This window comes from Mustela erminea, chromosome 12 (assembly GCF_009829155.1).
Source record: "Mustela erminea isolate mMusErm1 chromosome 12, mMusErm1.Pri, whole genome shotgun sequence".
NCBI lineage: Eukaryota > Metazoa > Chordata > Mammalia > Carnivora > Mustelidae > Mustela > Mustela erminea.
In genome coordinates, this window is record NC_045625.1 from 35784010 (window position 1) to 35801455 (window position 17446).

General features: G+C 47.9%; 1 protein-coding gene and 1 long non-coding RNA gene across 6 annotated transcripts; both read right to left on the bottom strand.

Annotated features, from left to right (window-relative positions):
* Window positions 1-42: 42 nt before the first annotated feature.
* On the bottom strand, window positions 43-3295 carry CCDC107 (coiled-coil domain containing 107). Of its 4 annotated transcripts, none has more exons than XM_032307415.1 (6): window positions 3056-3236; window positions 2814-2965; window positions 774-834; window positions 592-682; window positions 382-494; window positions 43-300 (listed from the first exon to the last, which is right to left on the bottom strand). In XM_032307415.1, exons 1-6 carry the CDS (start codon window positions 3159-3161, stop codon window positions 86-88), a joined length of 738 nt encoding a protein of 245 aa, XP_032163306.1. In that variant the 5' UTR covers window positions 3162-3236; the 3' UTR covers window positions 43-85. The 4 variants fall into 4 exon arrangements, with proteins under 4 accessions (XP_032163306.1, XP_032163305.1, XP_032163304.1 ...); XM_032307414.1 differs by having other exon boundaries at window positions 2814-2968; XM_032307413.1 differs by having other exon boundaries at window positions 43-327; window positions 2814-2968.
* Window positions 3296-6089: 2794 nt separating this feature from the next.
* On the bottom strand, window positions 6090-17446 carry LOC116570386. 2 transcript variants are annotated; one of them, XR_004277413.1, is made up of 3 exons: window positions 17321-17446; window positions 7285-9728; window positions 6090-6173 (listed from the first exon to the last, which is right to left on the bottom strand). It is a non-coding gene; the product is annotated as an uncharacterized LOC116570386 (long non-coding RNA). The 2 variants fall into 2 exon arrangements; XR_004277412.1 differs by having other exon boundaries at window positions 6609-9728.

Consider the following 17446-nt stretch of genomic DNA (forward strand, 5'->3'; position numbering starts at 1 on the left):
TGTGTGTAGGACCAGCTGGAATAGAAAAAGCACACAGGAGTGTCCAGTCACAAGCACAGACTTTGTTTTACTAGACCTTCAGCTGTCATTTCTCCTTGCCGGCAGGGGCTGTGACTGCAGCCCTTCCCACAGCCTTGCTGCATCTTCTCCTTAGCCCCTGCTCCACTTCCCAAGGAGTAGCTAGGTTTCTTGTCTCTGTGCTCCAGTGTAGGGGCTCCTCCCAGGCCTGACTGTCACCAGCCTCCGCCTCCGCCTCCTCCTCCTCTATACATAAGTCCTCAGGAAAGGGTAGGCTGGCCTCTGTGAGGGGAAAGATCAGGGATATTCCTATCTCAGAGATTGTCTCCAGCTACACAAGACTCACACCACCCAACCCTTTACCTGGTTCTGGAACGTCCACACCCTTGTTTGGCTTGCTGTCTTGTAACAGCTGGTGGATGGTCTGAAGCTTCATATTCAGAAGCTCTTGCTGGGCTCCAGCCAGGGTAGTCACACTGTAGAAAAATATCCACTCAGAGGCTAGCCGATCTGTCGCCACCTCTTCCACCTATCACAAAGCTCCCCTGGCCACAGGGTCACTGCTCTTCTTACCGCTCAAAAAGGGGGTCCAGCTGGGCCATCAGATTGTTCAGGTGTTGCTCTGTCTGGGCTAGCTGTTGTGTCAACTGGGCCAGCTGTTGCTCTGGGGATAAAGGAGAAAAGGAGAGCAATGGTTATTTGTATCTTCTGTGGTCCTGTCATCCCCTACCAATATAGGCTTGTGCAAAACCCACCTGACTGTGATGATTCTTTCTTGCCTTCCTCCTCCTGGAGAACTGCAGCCTCATCTTTCCCCTGATGAAACAGAAGAAAGAGAGGGCTAGCCTGCAGGAACAAGCTTCTCCATCACCTCCGTCTCCAAAGCCATGAGAAGAGAAGGATGATTTTGAAGTCGAGAAAGCCATGGAGATTTTACTTTAAAGAATCATAATCACACCTAGTCTAGCTCCTCACCTAGGATGTGAAGCAACATGTCAGTATGCCCCCATACGGGGTCATTCAGTCTAATGAAACACTGCCAGGAATGAGCATCTCTCTCCAGTTTGATAAAGCTCTGGTTGTTAGTTTATAAACAAAACCAAAAACTTTATGTATCTTCTTTCCATGTTGCCTTCCAAAACCATGTCCTTTCAACACGATAGCCATTCAGGCATTTGAAGACAGTGGTCTTTACCCACTCCCCTTCCCCATGTCTTCTCTGGTTTAGTATCTCTAGTTTTACTCAGTCGCTGTTCATTTGATATGGTTTTCTCTGGTTGCTCTACTGGGCACATAGTGTTCTTAGAAATAGTTCCCTGAAGAGAATAAAATTCTCCTGAGTGTTCTGATCAGAAGATGAGATGCAGGGGCGCCTGGGTGGCTCAGTGGGTTAAGCCTCTGCTTTAGGCTCAGGTCATGATCCCAGGGTTCTGGGATGGAGCCCGCATCAGGCTCTCTGCTCAGCAGGAGCTTGCTTTCCTTCCTCTCTCTCTGCCTGCCTCTCTGCCTACTTGTGATCTCTGTCAAGTAAATTAAAAAAAAAAAAAAAGAAGATGAGATGCAATACCTTTGTTCCTAGCATTGCCTGGGGAAGTGGGTTTCACAACACACGACTGAACTTTATTTTTATTTTTTTTAAAGATTTTTATTTATTTATTTGAAAGAGAGACAGTGAGAGAGAGCATGAGAGGCGGGAAGGTCAGAGGGAGAAGCAGACTCCCCATGGAGCTGGGAGCCTGATGCGGGACTCGATCCTGGGACTCCGGGACCGTGACCTGAGCTGAAGGCGGTTGCTTAACCAACTGAGCCACCCAGGCGCTCCACGACTGAACTTTATTATTCAACTAATAAACTGCTAAGTTATATGTTTCTTCCAGATAGTACTTGGGTCCACAAATATAATTTATTATTGATTCTCTTTAAATTTCATCATGATAGGGGCACCTGGGTGGCTCAGTGGATTAAGCCCCTGCCTTCAGCTCGGGTCATGGTCTCGGGGTCCTGGGATCGAGCCCCACATCGGGCTCTCTGCTTAGCCGGGAGCTTGCTTCCCCCTCTTTCTCTCCCTGCTGCTCTGCCTACTTGTGATCTCTCTGTGTGTGTGTGTGTCAAATAAATAAATAAAATCTTTAAAACTAAATAAATAAATAAATAAATTTCATCATGATAGTCCCTCATCATAACTTGTCAAGTCTATTTGGAATCATGACTAGCTATCCCTTTTAATTTCATATCCCCTCCAAATTGGTTCAGCCTTCTACTTCCTAATGCAAATAAGTCATCAGGCCAGGTTTGAGGATAGAGCCTTGGAAGGTATTATTTTCCATTCCAACCATTTCCATACACTAAAATGTACTGTCATTTTACATTTCAGGGCCTCCTTTCTAAGGAGAACATGAGACTAGGGCCTTCCATATTGTGGCTACAGCAACCAACACTTTGTGCCAAGACTAGAATCTTACCAGCAGCCACACTTCCGTAGTATGGACACAGACTTGCTGGGTTCAAATCCCAGTTACTACCAGCTGTATGTGACTTTGAGCAAATGACTTAATCTCTTCATTGGACTGTTGGGAGAATTAAATGTGGTGGTCATTATTTATCTACAATTTACCAAGAACGCTTCACAACTGCTACCTCGCTGGATGCTCAAAATAACCCTCTAGTGTTGGAAAGCCAAGGAACTACCGTCTTCGTTTTACAAACTGACGGAAAGAAGTGTCTCGTTCATGATACCAGAGCGCCCCCATGGGAGATTCAGGCCCGGAGCATCCCCACCCCTCGTCGTCCCGCACCTGCAAACACTTGTACAGCACAAAAGCCACGACAGCTGCGGTGTACAGCGCCCCCAAAGGCAGAGCTCCCGCCCGGGCCCGCTCTCGTTGGTCCTTGGGCGGCGACCGTCGCCGGGGTTCTGTGGCCTCAGGGCCGACCTGGGCATGGTCCCCTGCTGAGGACGGCAGAGGTGGGTCAGTAGAGCCGGGGCCTGGGGACCCATGAGCAGCCTTAGCCTCCCTCCTGAAGCCCTCGCTGATACCTGAGTGTGCCCGGAGGTCGGGGCTGGGGCGGTCTCCGAGGACCCCGGGCAGTGCAGACACAAGTAGCAACCCCAGCAAACCCGCAAATGGGACCGACCCCGCCATTGCAGGCCACAGAACGACGGCCCCGGAGGCGCCAGAGTTGGCCGGGAGTCCCGCTGCGCATGCGCAAGAGGGGCGGTGCGAGGGTCGCGTACCGGGACACGCTGGGAGGTCACGCCCATTTAATGTGTGGGCGGGGCACGCTTATTAGCATAGGACCTTGGCCCAACTTTCCCAAATGAATCCGTTTCTCGTCTATTTAAGAATTCGCCAGAATGCTTCTAGGAGCCTACAATCTTATAAGATTATGCTGGAAAATGGATTTTATCTCCCATACGCGCAACCTATTCACCCTAAGCAAAAAATGCTTAGGATGCCGAACCTTAAAAGAATGATCGTGAAAAATGTGTGCAGTTCGTGCTGAAGGCCTGTTTCCTAGGCTACAGACGGGGGACTTGTTCCTTATTCGTGCCTAGGGGAAAGTCCCCGGACCCTTTGGCAGAGAGTGCCGCGTGCGCATGCACGTTGACTTTCCCTGCTTTGCACTGTAACGTCCGCCGAGAAGCCATCCCGTGTGCTGCGGGGGAGCTGAGCGGCGTGCTGCGGGGCCGTCGTCCGTCAGCATTTCTAGTTACGCAGGCAGTGCGCGCAGCTGTGCGCACCAACCACACGGGGCTCATTCTCAGCGCGGCTGACTTTTAGAAGTGGGACTAATATTTCCTCCCCTGCGGAGGGTCTCTGTTCCGGTTACTGTTAGCGGCTCAAGGATGGAGCCGGCAAGTGGTTTAATTCACCCCTGAGTCGTTTGTCTCCTATGACCTGACCTAACGCGCTGTATCACATCGGTTGGAGGCTTTTTTTTGCAGTTCCCTCTTCCTACAGTGGACTTCTCTACCCCCACCCTCTTCAATCGGCAAATGTTTCTAATAGCCACCATTCATTGTGTAGCACAGCACACAGTAGACTACGGACTGATGGCCTAGAACCTGCCTCTGCTACTCGAAAGCTAAATGACTTTGGGCAAGTTACTTAATCTCGCTCTGTGCCTCAGTTTCCACTCTGAGGAATGGAGATAATGATAATACACTATCTGTACCTTACGGAGTCGTTATGATGAGCAAGTGGGATAATCCAAGGAAAGCCCTTAGAACTATGCGTACTGGGCACGCCTGGGTGGCTCAGTGGGTTAAAGCCTCTGCCTTCGGCTCAGGTCATGATTCCAGGGTCGTAGGATCAAACCCCGCATGGGGCTCTCCGCTCAGCCGGGAGCCTGCCCCCACCCCCTTCTCTACCGGCCTCTCTGCCTACTTGTGGGAGGAAAAAAAAAAAAAAAAAAAGAAGAAGAAGAAGAACTGTGCCTACCTACCAGTGATTTTAATTTGAGCAGCTGCTACGAGCCAGGCCCTTGAAATTAGAACTCTCTTCAGCACCTTCCACTGCTATTTCCTTTCTGTGCAGTTAACGTCTAAACACCCTTCAGATCTCAAATGTGTTTCCTTCATTCAGAATCCTTAATTTCAAATTTATTCATTAACGCAGCTATTGTACTTTCTTTCAGCCACCATCATATGTTAGTTATATCTCAATAAAGCTGGAAAAAAATCCATTTTGGTTCTTTAAAATCAGTTAATTAAAATCAATTAATCCATTACAATTAATTATAAAAAGAAAATACCACCAGACTGCAAATTGCAGGAGAGCAGAGGCCATATGCCTTTTCTTTACAATTTTATTCCTACAGCTTAGCACAGCACTGGGCACAGGCAGGCACTCAGTGAATCCTTGTTGAATGAAATACAACCAAACAGGTAAATATAATTAAGCTCTTTTTAAAAAAAAATATTTTATTTGAGAGCGAGAGACAGCGCAAGCAGTGGGGAGGGCAAAGAGAAACAGACTCCCTGCTCAGCAAGGAGCCGGACCAGAGCTGGATTCCAGGACCCACAGATCATGAGTTGAGCCGAAGGCAGACATTTAACTGACTGAGCCACCCAGGAGCTCCTAACTAAACTCTTAAAGAATGAGTCCTGGGGCGCCTGGGTGGCTTAGTGGGTTAAAGCCTCTGCCTTCAGCTTGGGTCATGATCCCAGGGTCCTGGGATGGAGCCCGGCATCGAGCTCCGCATAGTGCTCTCTGCTCAGTGGGGAGCCTGCTCCCCACCCCCCCACCTCTGCCTGCCTCTCTGCCTACTTGTGATCTCTGTCTGTCAAATGAATAAAATCTTAAAAAAAAAAAAAAAAGAGGGAATGAGTACCGGTTCAGGCTCCATGGAAGTCTGCTGCTCCCTCTCCCTCTCCCTCTGCTCGCTTCCCTTGCTCATACTCTCTCCTTCCCTCTCAAATAGATAAATATTTTAAAAAATTAAAAAAACAAAGAATGAAGAAACAAAGGTTCAGGAAGGTCAGTAAGTTCATCAGGTAAGAGGCAAGTCGAGATTCCAAAGCTTTCTGCCTGTCTCCTTATCAGTTACCCCATGTCACCCCCCACCCCCAGCCCTTCCTTTCACCTCCAAGACCTCAGGCAGACCTGGAGAGTTCCGGTGTTTCATGCTGCCTTTTAATTGTCTGGGACACATTGGGTCATCTTCCTAATTAGATCAAGAGCCCTTTGAGGAAAGAAACCATTTCCCACTCACATCTTTATCTCCAAAGCTTGGCACATAAGCAAGCAATCGGCACAGGTGACAAATGAATGAGGTATATGTGTGCTAAATAAATGAATGACCTAGGAGTGTATCTTCTTGTTCTTCCAGAAATGGAGGGGGCAGGGCCAGGAGGAGAGACCAACACTCACAGGAGTTACCGTAGTCTAACTGATCTAGAGGCAGCCTGGTTGCAGAGCCGTGTAGTCCAAACCTTGACCCTAAGCCAGCTGGCATAGTCAACGTAAACAAGTGGTTCAGGACAGATATAATACGATAAATGGCCCTTGACTGATAGTTGCCTTTAGGGAGTTTGAACCCATTACTGCCAGACGTATCACTGACCTCTGGCCTAAGGAACCTGAAATCCTTCTTCTGCATCAGTAGCAGCCCATGTGGTTGGGTAGTATTGAGCATCACATGTGCTCCACTTCCTGAAGGGAACAAGCGCAAAGACATGGCTCAGTTTTCAGGATGTACTGGGGTAGAGGTTTCTTTGATTCAATTAACTTTTGAGACTGACAGTTCTTGGGACAGTTTGGATAAAGTGGGTTGGGAGGGGGAGAATGTAAGTTTCCTCTATGCCCTAAACTATTATACCAGTAATAATAAGAATGACAATGGTCATCTTATCTCCTACACTCAGCCTTAGGGGGTGATGGGATTTTAGGTACTAGAAAGCCTCCCCATCTCATTCCTCTTGGTAGTATGCTCAGTGAGGAATATATTCTCTCTCACGGGTCTCAGAGTGGGAGAGAAAAGGCAGACGCTCTGTGGCAGAGAGGAATCTCTGTCCTAAGGCCTGGCTTCCTTGTCTTGTTGGTCCTGCCCCATGCTACGTTGTCTCCTGGGAGTCTTCATGGGCTCACCTGCACAGTGGCACAGAAATCGCAGGCCTGCTTCTCTTCTCTGGCCAAAGAAGGTATAGGGCCTCGAGGGGTGGGGGCGGAAGCTTGGGAGATGCTGGGTGGCGCAGGTGCAGGCACAGGGCGGTGTCTTTGTTCTTTCGCTGATCCCTCCCCTCCCCCTTCCTCCCCGGAAACCAGTGACTCTGCCACCAGCAGTATTGGGGATGAACTGTGGGGGCCAAGCCTGGGGAGGGCCGAGAGTAAAGGGGCCTGCAGCAGCAATCAGGCCATAAGCCAAGCTGACCCCTCAGCACAGGGTTTGCAGACTCAGCTCCCAGGTCAGCAGTCATGAGCAGAGGTGCCAACCGCACAGAAGTCACAGAACTGCTAGTGCCCGGTGAGCTGGGCGGGGCAGGGGGAGGGGGAGGGGTCACATGGCCCCTTGTCCCACCTGCTGGGACCTGGAGGGCTGGGCTGGGCTGGGCAGTAACAGCCCCCATACCCTGGCGTCCACAGGAATCCCCACTGTGACTCAGGCCTGGGGATTGTGGGCCCTCTTAGGGGCTGTGACGCTGCTGCTTCTCATCTCACTGGCTGCACACTTGTTCCGATGGACTAGTGGCCGGAACAGAAGCCATCCGGGACAGGGACGGTGAGTAGGGACAACAGAGATAGGTGACTGAGATTTCCCCCTTACCCAGATGTCCCCTCATCCCCTCATCTCTGTCTTGCAGCTCTGGAGGATCTGTGGAAGAGGTCCCCCTATATGGGAACCTGCCTTATCTTCAGACTGGTAGGGAGCTGGCAAAGGGGAGGGGCACCAAGGCCATGCACGTCCTGGGTGGGTGGGATGAGGGATGGCAGGAGGAAGAACAAGAAGTGACCAGATTACTACTGTTCCCTATCCCAGGTCGACTGTCTCAAGAACAGGGGTCAGACCAGCAAGATCCAGCTCCTAGAGACCCTGTCACGGTGAGTCAGTTGTGGCTGAGGAAGGGGGGAGGGAAGGAAGTGAGGGCTTTTCCAAGGGTCCAGTGAACTTCTAACAGCCTTGCATTTCCAGGCTACAGAGAAAGTGATGTGCTATACCAGCCTGCAGTTGCGGCCTTCTCAGGGCCATCTCCCCAGCCCCGGAACCCCCATCAAGTACTCAGAGGTGGTGCTGGATTCTGAGCCAAAGCCCCAGGCCTCAGGCCCTGAGCCGGAGCTGTACGCCTCAGTGTGTGCCCAGACCCGCAGGGCGCGGGCTTCCTTCCCAGACCAGGCATATGCCAACAGCCAGCCTGCACCCAGCTGAGACGGAGGAGCTGGCAGAGTGGGACGATCATCACCCCAGCCTCCTCTGCTGCAGGGGTTACTGCTACCCTGCCCCACCATGACTGTTTCCCAACCACCCCCCAAAGACAGGTAGGAAATGTCTGGTCACAGGAGGTAATGCTTCCTAAACTTCCCCTCTAAGTGAGGGAGACACTTCAGGGGAACGAGTAGGTCCCTGGTTTCTTGGGGATGGAGGAAACCATCTATTCCCCTAAGGCCCCAAGCTCCCGAGTTACTTACTTCCCATCCTTGTGGATTTTAACCAGATCCTCTCTGTTCCGGCTCCCTTAAAGTCTATAGTTCGGTGTCCCCTCAGATACCGGAAATGGGCAGTGGTGGAGGGGGTAACCGCCTGAGAGGAGAAGGGTGGGTATTCTCCTTGGGACCCCATAGTCTGGAGGGATCCTGGAACCTAGCGACCTGAGGAACCCAAGCCTGGCTTCTTATCTGAGAACCCTGGCTGGAGAATACCAGCCCACATCCTGCTGTCTCTGTTATGTCCCCAAGTTTTCAAATAAAACTTCTCAGAAAGTGTTTAGATTTTTATCTAGAGGCTTCAGACCTGCAACAGGCGCTACATGGTAGGGTTGTGAGCTTTGCTCTCTGTACAGAGCACTTCTGGGGGCGCCTTGCTGGACCAAGAGCATCAGTGGCATCAACACTGCCAGGGTGAGTGCTAGTGGTGGAGGCTGGAGCCCAGCTCAAGCTGTACTTGCTGCTAGATCATTGTTAGAATTTGCACTCAGAGCCACCCCACTCCCATCACCTGGTGTTGCAAGCTCCCCAGCTCCTGACCCACTCTCCCCGTGGCCTCTATGACTGTGCTGCCACCAGCCACAACCTCAAGTCTACACCACTTCACCCTCCGGCTTCTGTAGAGGTAAGTCTGGCTTAATAGACCTTTCTGAGGTTTCAGGGCCAGAAGATAGTGGAAGCCAGGCTTCTACTTCCAAACATCTCTCCTTCCCACTCACAGTCCCAGAGAAAACCAGAGTAGGGAACTGTGCTCCTGAGCCTTACCTGGTGGTCCCAATAAGGCAGACCCTCTACACACACAGAGAGAATAATCCAAACGTCAGATCCGCCTCCGTGGACCTCAACTTGGGCCTCCCCCAGCAGAGGCGCCGGTCGCGGTAGCAACAGGCAGCTGAGGCTGTGTGGGAGGGAAGGCGGCTTTGGGGGCCGGCACCGGATGCGGGGAACCACTGGCAGCGGGATGTGGGGTTCTGAGGATTGCTAGTCTGCAGACCGCTCAGTTCCGCGGCCTGGGGGACGTGAAAGACAGGCTCTGTAAGAGAAGGGGCTTGGGGTCCCGCCAACCCACTGGGACGAGCCGAAAACTGCAGCCGAGACCTCAAACACCACCATCGCAGGACTTAACACTCCCCCTTACATCCACTCTGCCCATCTCCGGACCAAAGCCGGAGCGCCCCCGTCAGGCACATCGCAGGCTTGCCACGGCCTCTGCGCATGCGTAAAACTGCCCCGTCCACAGCATGGTGGGAAATATAGTCCCGACAGTTCTCCACCCTTCCCCCACCTTAATCTTACCCGCCCCACGAGTTAGCCCTACCCTTCGCGGAGCTGGGACCCTGGGGCTCCCAGAACAGCGTTTCGCGGTTCGCGGGACGTAGGGACTCGCTAGATCTGGAGCTGGGTGCGGTTTGAACGTTATTTTACTTCTAGTCCTGAAGCCCGGATCTTTTACCTTCTCTCTTCGCTACAACCTTTTAATTTAATCTGTCTCCGAGGCTCGTGCCCTGGCCCAGGCCCTCAGGACTGAAGGCCAGGACTGTGTGGCAACGTCCTAGTTGATCCCTGCGTCTAAGAAAAAAAAAAAAAAATGGGGCAGCCAGCTCCACCTCAGACATCTTCGGGGACCCCTTTGCCTCATCTCTCTAAGTGGTCAGCTCGTTTTCCAAACACCTTGCAGTTGTCTCCCTTTCTGTAGCTCCAGGGGTGCTTTCCTTAGTGGTCTCCCTTCCCTGACTGGTGTAAGATCCAGCCACTAGGAATGCCCTGTTCCAGGGCGCCTGGGTGGCTCAGTGTGTTAAAGCCTCTGCCTTGGGCTCAAGTCATGATCCCAGGGTCCTCGAGCCCCACATCGGGCTCTCTGCTCTGTGGGGAGCCTGCTTACTCCTCTCTCTCTGCCTGCCTCTCTGCCTACTTGTGATCTCTGAAATAAATAAATAAATAATAAATAAATAAATAAATAAATAAATAAATAAATAGAAAGGAGTACCCTGTTCCTGGCAAATTCCTAGGGGAAGATCATTGGGGGAAGCCATGAGAGCCCTCTGGAGTCTGGAGCCCCAGCTTTCCCCCCTCTTCCTGTCACCTCAGTTGGGAGGACTGGGGACAAGCCCAAGACCCAAAGAGGAAGGGCCTCTGGGATGGTCAAATGTTCAAGGATAGAAGGTTCTTTTTTTTTTTTTTTTTTAAAGATTTTATTTATTTATTTGACAGACAGAGATCAGAAGTAGGCAGAGACACAGGCAGAGAGGAGGAAGCAGGCCCCCCGCAGAGCAGAGAGCCCGATGTGGGGCTTGATCCCAGGACCCTGAGATCATGACCTGAGCCAAAGGCAGAGGATTAACCCACTGAGCCACCCAGGCACCCTAATGATAGAAGGTTCTTAAGGAATCACTTGTAGGGCCACCTGGGTGGCTCAGTCATTAAGCTCTGTCTTCGGCTCAGGTCATGATTCCGGGGTCCTGGAATCGAGTCCTGCATCAGGCTCCCTGCTTGGCAGGAAGCCTCATTCTCCTTCTCCCACTTCCCCTGCTTGTGTTTCTCTCTCACTGTGTCTCTCTCTGTCAAATGAATAAATAAAATCTTTAAAGAAAAAAAAAAAAAAAGGAATCACTTTTTAGGTGGGGAGGGGGCCTATGAAGCTATCCAGCCAAGAACCTCCCATCTTTGGCCTTGCTCTGTACTCTGTAAAGATGAGTCTAAACTTCCAAGCTTGTTTTGGCTTGTTTTGGCTGTAAAGAGGGAAATAGAGCTGGGACATGGAAAGAGACCAAGTTGTAATGACTTCATTTGGAACCTTGGATCCAGATATGCCTAGAGCTATATCTGCCTCCTGAACTTTTTGGTTATGTAAGCTAATGCATTCTCTTTTTTGCTTAAGTCATTCTGTGAGGGAAAGATCAGCACACCAGAGCCAGCAGAAGATGCTGAAACTCTGAGATCTTCCCTTATTGCTCAACTCCTCCACCAGCCCATCCTCTGCTGACTTATTTAAATGAACTATAATGCCATTTGACCCTCAAATATTTCTGCTTGGTGTGTGCCTCTTGCCAGGCTTTTAAATTTCTAGAATTCTACAGCTGGGAGGAGGCAAATCTGGCCCAAACTTATACCCACTGCAGGAGCCATCCTGCCAGCCACTTCTTAAACATTTCCAGGACTAGGGACCTCACTACCTTAACCAAGCACTTGTTTCCAATCTTTCTTTTTGAGAGAACTTTTCGGTGGGGAGTGGGGGGGACAAAATCTGCCTGTTACTTTTGTCATCAATTCTGCCTCCTGCGTTGCAATCATTTAATTGTCCTTCTCCCTCCTGTACATGATAGCCCTGATGGATGGCCTAAGTCTTTTTTTTTTTTCCTCCCTCCCGGAAAAAGCTTTCTAGAATTCCTTTTACAGATATTTGCAGCTACTCATCATTCCCACTGTTTTGCTTGAGCAGAGTCTTTCTTCAAGTGTGAAGTACTTAGTAAAGTACTCTTTACTAAGAGGTAAATATAGTACTGGTAGGAAACTGTGGACAGTCCGTCTCTTCACTGGGCACCAAGTCTATAGGACTTTGTTTGTAAGGAATACACTCACTTAGCCTTGGTTAAGTTAAGGGGATTTCAGATCTCAAATCACAGCCTTGCTGGGGACCTTGGTGACAGGAGTATGTGGGTCTTCCCACTCCGCTCCTCCTGTCCCATGACTCTGACAGAGTTTCTGTGTCTTTTATTTATTCTCAGTTTTTTCCTACTTTGCTAACTTGCTTCCTCATCCTCTACTTCTGGTTTCTGCTTCCTCACAACTGCTTGATATTTTCTCCTCTGTCTCATGACCTCAGTTCAATGTTTAATTTTAGGAATAGTGTGAGTACATGTTTAAAAAAAAAAAAAAAAAAAAAAAAAGAACTGAAAGGTAGACACCAATGGTTCTCCACTAGAAGTGACTTCGGCCCCCAGGAGACATTTGGCAATGTGCAGAGATACGTTTGGTCTTCACAGCTGGGGAGTGCCCCACGGTACTGATTTATAGGGGGTAGAGACCAGGGATGCTGCTGACCGGCCCACAACACACAGGTCAGCCACTCACCATACAGAATTTTGGTCCCCCAAAGTTAAAAGTGCGGAGGCTGAGAAATACTAGAATGGGGCAGGGGGGAGTAAAAGGCCATCCCCCCACCCCAATCCTACTTCTGGTTGTAGTTCACAGAGGCACTTGCTATTAATGGGTTCTGTGTTTAAGTCTTCTGGTGATTATCATTCTGTCAATAATAAGAATACTTCGAGCAAGAGGATTCTAGGTACGTGCAAACCCTGGTGAAGCTCTCCCTTCCACAACCCCTCTGACAACTCCCAGCTACAGAGAATGAACTTTAAATGCGCTCTGCTGAATTCCTGGCAGAGTGAATTTCCTGCAGACAAGTTTCTGGAGAACAGTCTCAGAGCCAAGAAAAAGGACCTTCAGGAAGGCAGCAAGTCCCAGAAACAGCTGGCTTCCCAGGAACAATCAATGGCTTTGCTGAGTCTCTCCAGCTCTCTAAAAAACTAATGGTGGATTGAATTTCTCAGCCTTTGAGGCCAGGAGAATGCAGACAAACCAGAGGGCGGGAGAGACCTGCTGGAGGAAACAAATGACTCTCTGACTGAATGAGAGCCTGGGGGAGATATTTGTGAAGGTCAAACACAAAAGATTTCCCTGAACTAGAAAATGTGATATCAGAGCTAAAAACTTCCAAACATAAAGCAAAGGAGAGGATGGATACTGCTAAAACCCCCCCAAAAAAGGTCCAGAAAATTAAACAGATGAAATATCTCAAAACATGTGACAAAAATACAGAGATGCAAATTATGTGGTGAAAGATGGGAGACTGAAACAGTCCCAGGAGATTTAGCCTGCAAATTCTATGAGTTCTAGGAGAAGAGGAACAGGAGAGGAGACGTCATAATTAAATAATTTAACAGGGAATGTCCCTGAGATGAAGAAATATATAGCCCCATACCGGTGAAAATTCCTGAACTCTAAGGATGAGAACAATGTTACACACATTTCCAGGCAGAAAGAAAGTTCATTTTTCTTATTTGCAACCCTGGAAGTTAAACAACAGCGAAAAGGAATGTGAGGTAGGTAATGAAAGAAAAGGCCTGCGACCAGGACCTAGCAAAGGGAGAAAGATAGTTGAAGATTTACAAAAGTCATTCAGTATCTCATGTGAGAAATATTTTAAAGAAAAGGCTCTAATGAGACAACAAATGAATCAGAACAGACTTCAAGATGGGGGAAGGTCAAGGGAGGAGGAGAGAAATCAGTGGGATGCAACGAGCCATGAGCTATGTATTTATATCTATATTTCTACATATGTATAACACATCACTCAAATGCTAAACACCCTTGAAACAGAAGGAACAGGTTGTAAGGGAAATTCTAATAAGGACTAAATTATCTCAATAAAACTCTGGAATCAGGTAGTGAGGATAAGGTGAAGGTGAGTGTTCTAGGATCTGAGGGAGGAGGAGGAGGAGGTAGAAAGGTAGTAAAAGTAGTCTAAAGACAGTATCTTACTGAGGTGGAGAGGAAGTAGAAGATAAGTAGAGTACGATGGAAATAGTTGTTCTGTATTCATGAACTAGAACAATCATGTGGATCTATTTAAGAGAACAGGGCAAGGGATGGTAACTATGAATAGAACAACAAACTCCAAATTAACAAGGAGAAAATGGGATGAACAGCCATTCACTTAGTCCAGCAAAGGTAAAGAAGAGTTCCCAACACTGTTTACACATTTAAAAACAAGTAAGATGGAAATAAATCAAATTTATCCCTTGGTACAGGAAATATGAGTGGACTGAATTCTTCCATTAAAAGACTCTAAGACGGGGGCGCCTGGGTGGCTCAATGGGTTAAAGCCTCTGCCTTCAGTTCAGGTCATGATCCCAGAGTCCTGGGATCGAGTCCTGGGATCGAGCCCTGCATCAGGCTCTCTGCTCAGCAGGGAGCCTGCTTCCTCCTCTCTCTCTGCCTGCCTCTCAGCCTACTTGTAATCTCTGCCTGTCAAATAAATAAATAAAATCTTAAAAAAAAAAAAAGACTCTAAGACTTTGTTAGAAATCAAATTCTGGTCAATATTACTTAGAAGGAAGATACTTAAAGCAAAGTGATCAAAAAAGATTCAAAATAAAGACATGGGAAAGGGATACCAGACAGATAAACAGAAGGCAGTGGTAATGCTGGTATCCAAATGGGAATTTAAGTTACCAACTGGAAGAGGAGTGAGGATTGCCTGTGAAGGGGTAGGAAGGAACTTTTAGGGAGATGGGAATCTTCTGTACCTTGATTGTGGTGAAGGCTGCATGACTGAATACATTTGTCAAACTCATAGGACTGTATGCTTAAAATTGACAAAACTTACTGCAAGTTACAGTACAGTAAAACTGGCTTCAAAAAAGTACAAAATTATAGTATTTACAAAATGTAAATAATGAATGAAAAAATAGTGAATACTGGATACTCTCTCAATTACCCTGTATCTATATATCCTCAAAATGTTATAAAGACAGCAGGCTTAAAAACAGAGAGAGAGAAAAAATAAAGGGGATACTTATTTCAATAACTTATAAAAAGAACAAGAAACCAAAATTAATCCGGAAATATCAAAAGCTGACATGAATGAAATGGAGAACAAACAAAAATACTAAAAAGCATGAATATAAAGAATTTCTTTAAAAGGGTTAATAAGGGGGGCACCTGGGTGGCTCAGTGGGTTAAGCCGCTGCCTTCGGCTCAGGTCATGATCTCAGGGTCCTGGGATCGAGTCCCACATCGGGCTCTCTGCTCAGCAGGGAGCCTGCTTCCCTCTCTCTCTCTCTGCCTATCTCTCCGACTACTTGTGATTTCTCTCTGTCAAATAAATAAATAAAATCTTTAAAAAAAAAAAAAAAAGGGTTAATAAGGGGGGCACCTGGGTGGCTCAGTGGGTTAAAGCCTCTGCCTCCAGCTCAGGTCATGATCTCAGGGTCCTGGGATTGAGCCCCGAATCAGGTTCTCTACTTAGCAGGGAGCCTGCTTCCCCCTCTCTCTTTCTGCCTGCCTCTGTGCCTACTTGCGATCTCTCTCTCTCTCTGCCAAAAAAAAAAGAAAGGGTTAGTAAGGGGGCACCAGGTGGCTCAGTGGGTTAAAGCCTCGGCCCTAGGCTCAGGTCATGGTCCCAGGGTCCTGGGATCCAGCCCCACATCAGGCTCTCTGCTCAGCAGGGAGCCTGCCTCACCCCCCCCACCCCCCCAACCCCGCCTGCTTCTCTGCCTACTTTTGATCTCTCTCTCTGTTAAATGAATGAATAAAAATCTTTAAAAATATTATTAAAAAATAGAAAGGCTAATAAAGTAAACTTCTTATAAGCACAAAGAAAGAGAAAAAAGAGCAAAAATAGACAAGATTAGTTCTGAGAAGAAAACATGACAGAAGAAAAAAACTAAAGAATCAATAAAAGGTGGGATGCATGGGTGGCTCAGTCGATTAAGTGTCTGCCTTCAACTCAGGTCATGATCCCAGGGTTCTGGGATGGAGCCTGCATTAGGCTCCTTGCTTAGCGGGGAGCCTGCTTCTCCCTCTGTCTGCCAGTCCCCTGCTAGTGCATGCTTCTCTCTCTCTAACAAATAAAATCTTTCAGAAAAGAAAAAAAGAATTATAAAATGGTGCAATCTAAAATTCCACATCAACTAACTTGAAAATTTAGAGGACATCTATACATTTCAGGAAAAATGTGAATGACCAAAACTGGACCAAGAGAAAGAAGAAAGCTTTAATAGCTCAATCTACCTTTGAAAAAACTAGAATAAGAAGGTGACTATAGAGCTACTTTTGGAAAAGATTGCATTCAAAGGATACCACAGCTGAGTTTTATCTATTCTTTTTTTTTAAATTCATGGGGCAGGGAGAGAGAAAGACAGAGATGAGTGGGCGAGGGGCAGAAGAAGGAAAAGCAGACTCTTCACTAGGCATGGAGCCCAAAATGGGGCTCTGGGCTTGATCGCAGAACCCTGAGATCATGACCTGAGTCAAAGTCAGATGCTTAATGGACTGAGCCACCCAGGGACCCAAGTTTTATTTATTCTTCAATAATGATAATTTCCATGCCATTTAATCTAGTCAAAACTACAGGAAAAGAAGAAAAGCTCCCATATTTAATATTTAGAACCAGAATAATATAATTCAATTCCTAATAAAAATTCTAAGTAAAGGGCGCCTGGGTGGCTGAGGGGTTAAAGCCTCTGCCTTCAGCTCAGGTCATGATCCCAGGGTCCTGGGATGGAGCCCCTCATCGCATGGGCTCTCTGCTCAGCAGGGAGCCTGCTTCCTCCTCTCTCTCTGCCTGCCTCTCTGCCTACTTGTGATCTCTCTCTGTCAAATAAATAAATAAAATCTTTAAAAAAAAATTCTAAGTAAAAATGAAAAAGAGGAAAACTGCTGAAATATAATGAAGACTTTCTACTAAGACCTAACAGCAGATATTGTTCTTGATGGTGAAATACTAAAACCACTTTCATTAAAATAAACATTTAGACAGAGGTGCCTGCTATTATGCTTATTTAACATATCTTGGATGATTTAACAAATGCAGGAAGTCCTTAATTACATTTACATTTAAAAATTTTTTTCTTAATAGATTTCATTTATTTGCCAGAGAGAGAGAGTACAAGCAGGCAGAGGAAGAAGCAGGCTTCCCTCTGAGCAAAGAGCCCAACCTGAGACTTGACCCCCTGACCCTGGGATCATGATGACCTCAGGTGAAGGCAGGTGCTTAACTGTCTGAGCCACCCAGGCCCCCATGATGGCCAGTCTGGAAAAGTAATGTGAAGGTCAGTATTGCAAAGACCACATGCGATACACATGGGGAAGAAGGATCCCACCCTCACACCCTAGTCCGAAAAGAAGGCACTGGAAGGGAAAGCAGAGCATCATAAGGGGATGTGTAGCCGCCACCAAAAGGGCTAAGGAGGACAGAGATGCAGGCCTGGCCTTCTTAACATACCCATGCCATTGTGGAAACGCAGTCTAGCTCATTCCACTGGCATCCTGGTGTCCTTCCTTCTGAAGCCTCCCCAAGGGCCCGTTTAGGCAGCGGACCCATTGATTTTTTTTTTTTTTTTTTTAGCATATACTGGAAACTTGGTTTGGCATTTTACCTGGTGTCCAGGCCGTGTTCACTTGTGTGTACTGGTTTTGAAAACTAGGGCATTGGGGTGCCTGGGTGGCTCAGTGGGTTAAAGCCTCTGCCTTCGGCTCAGGTCATGATCCCAGGGTCCTGGGAT

Excerpts from the sequence above, each read along its gene's own strand:
- CCDC107 (XM_032307413.1), bottom strand. The coding sequence starts at position 3,161 with ATGGCGGGGTCGGTCCCATTTGCGGGTTTGCTGGGGTTGCTACTTGTG. Across the intron at positions 835-2,813 it reads TGCTGTACAAGTGTTTGCAG|GGGAAAGATGAGGCTGCAGT; the intron begins GTGCGGGACGAC and ends CTGTTTCATCAG. Across the intron at positions 495-591 it reads CTGGACCCCCTTTTTGAGCG|TGTGACTACCCTGGCTGGAG; the intron begins GTAAGAAGAGCA and ends ATTTTTCTACAG.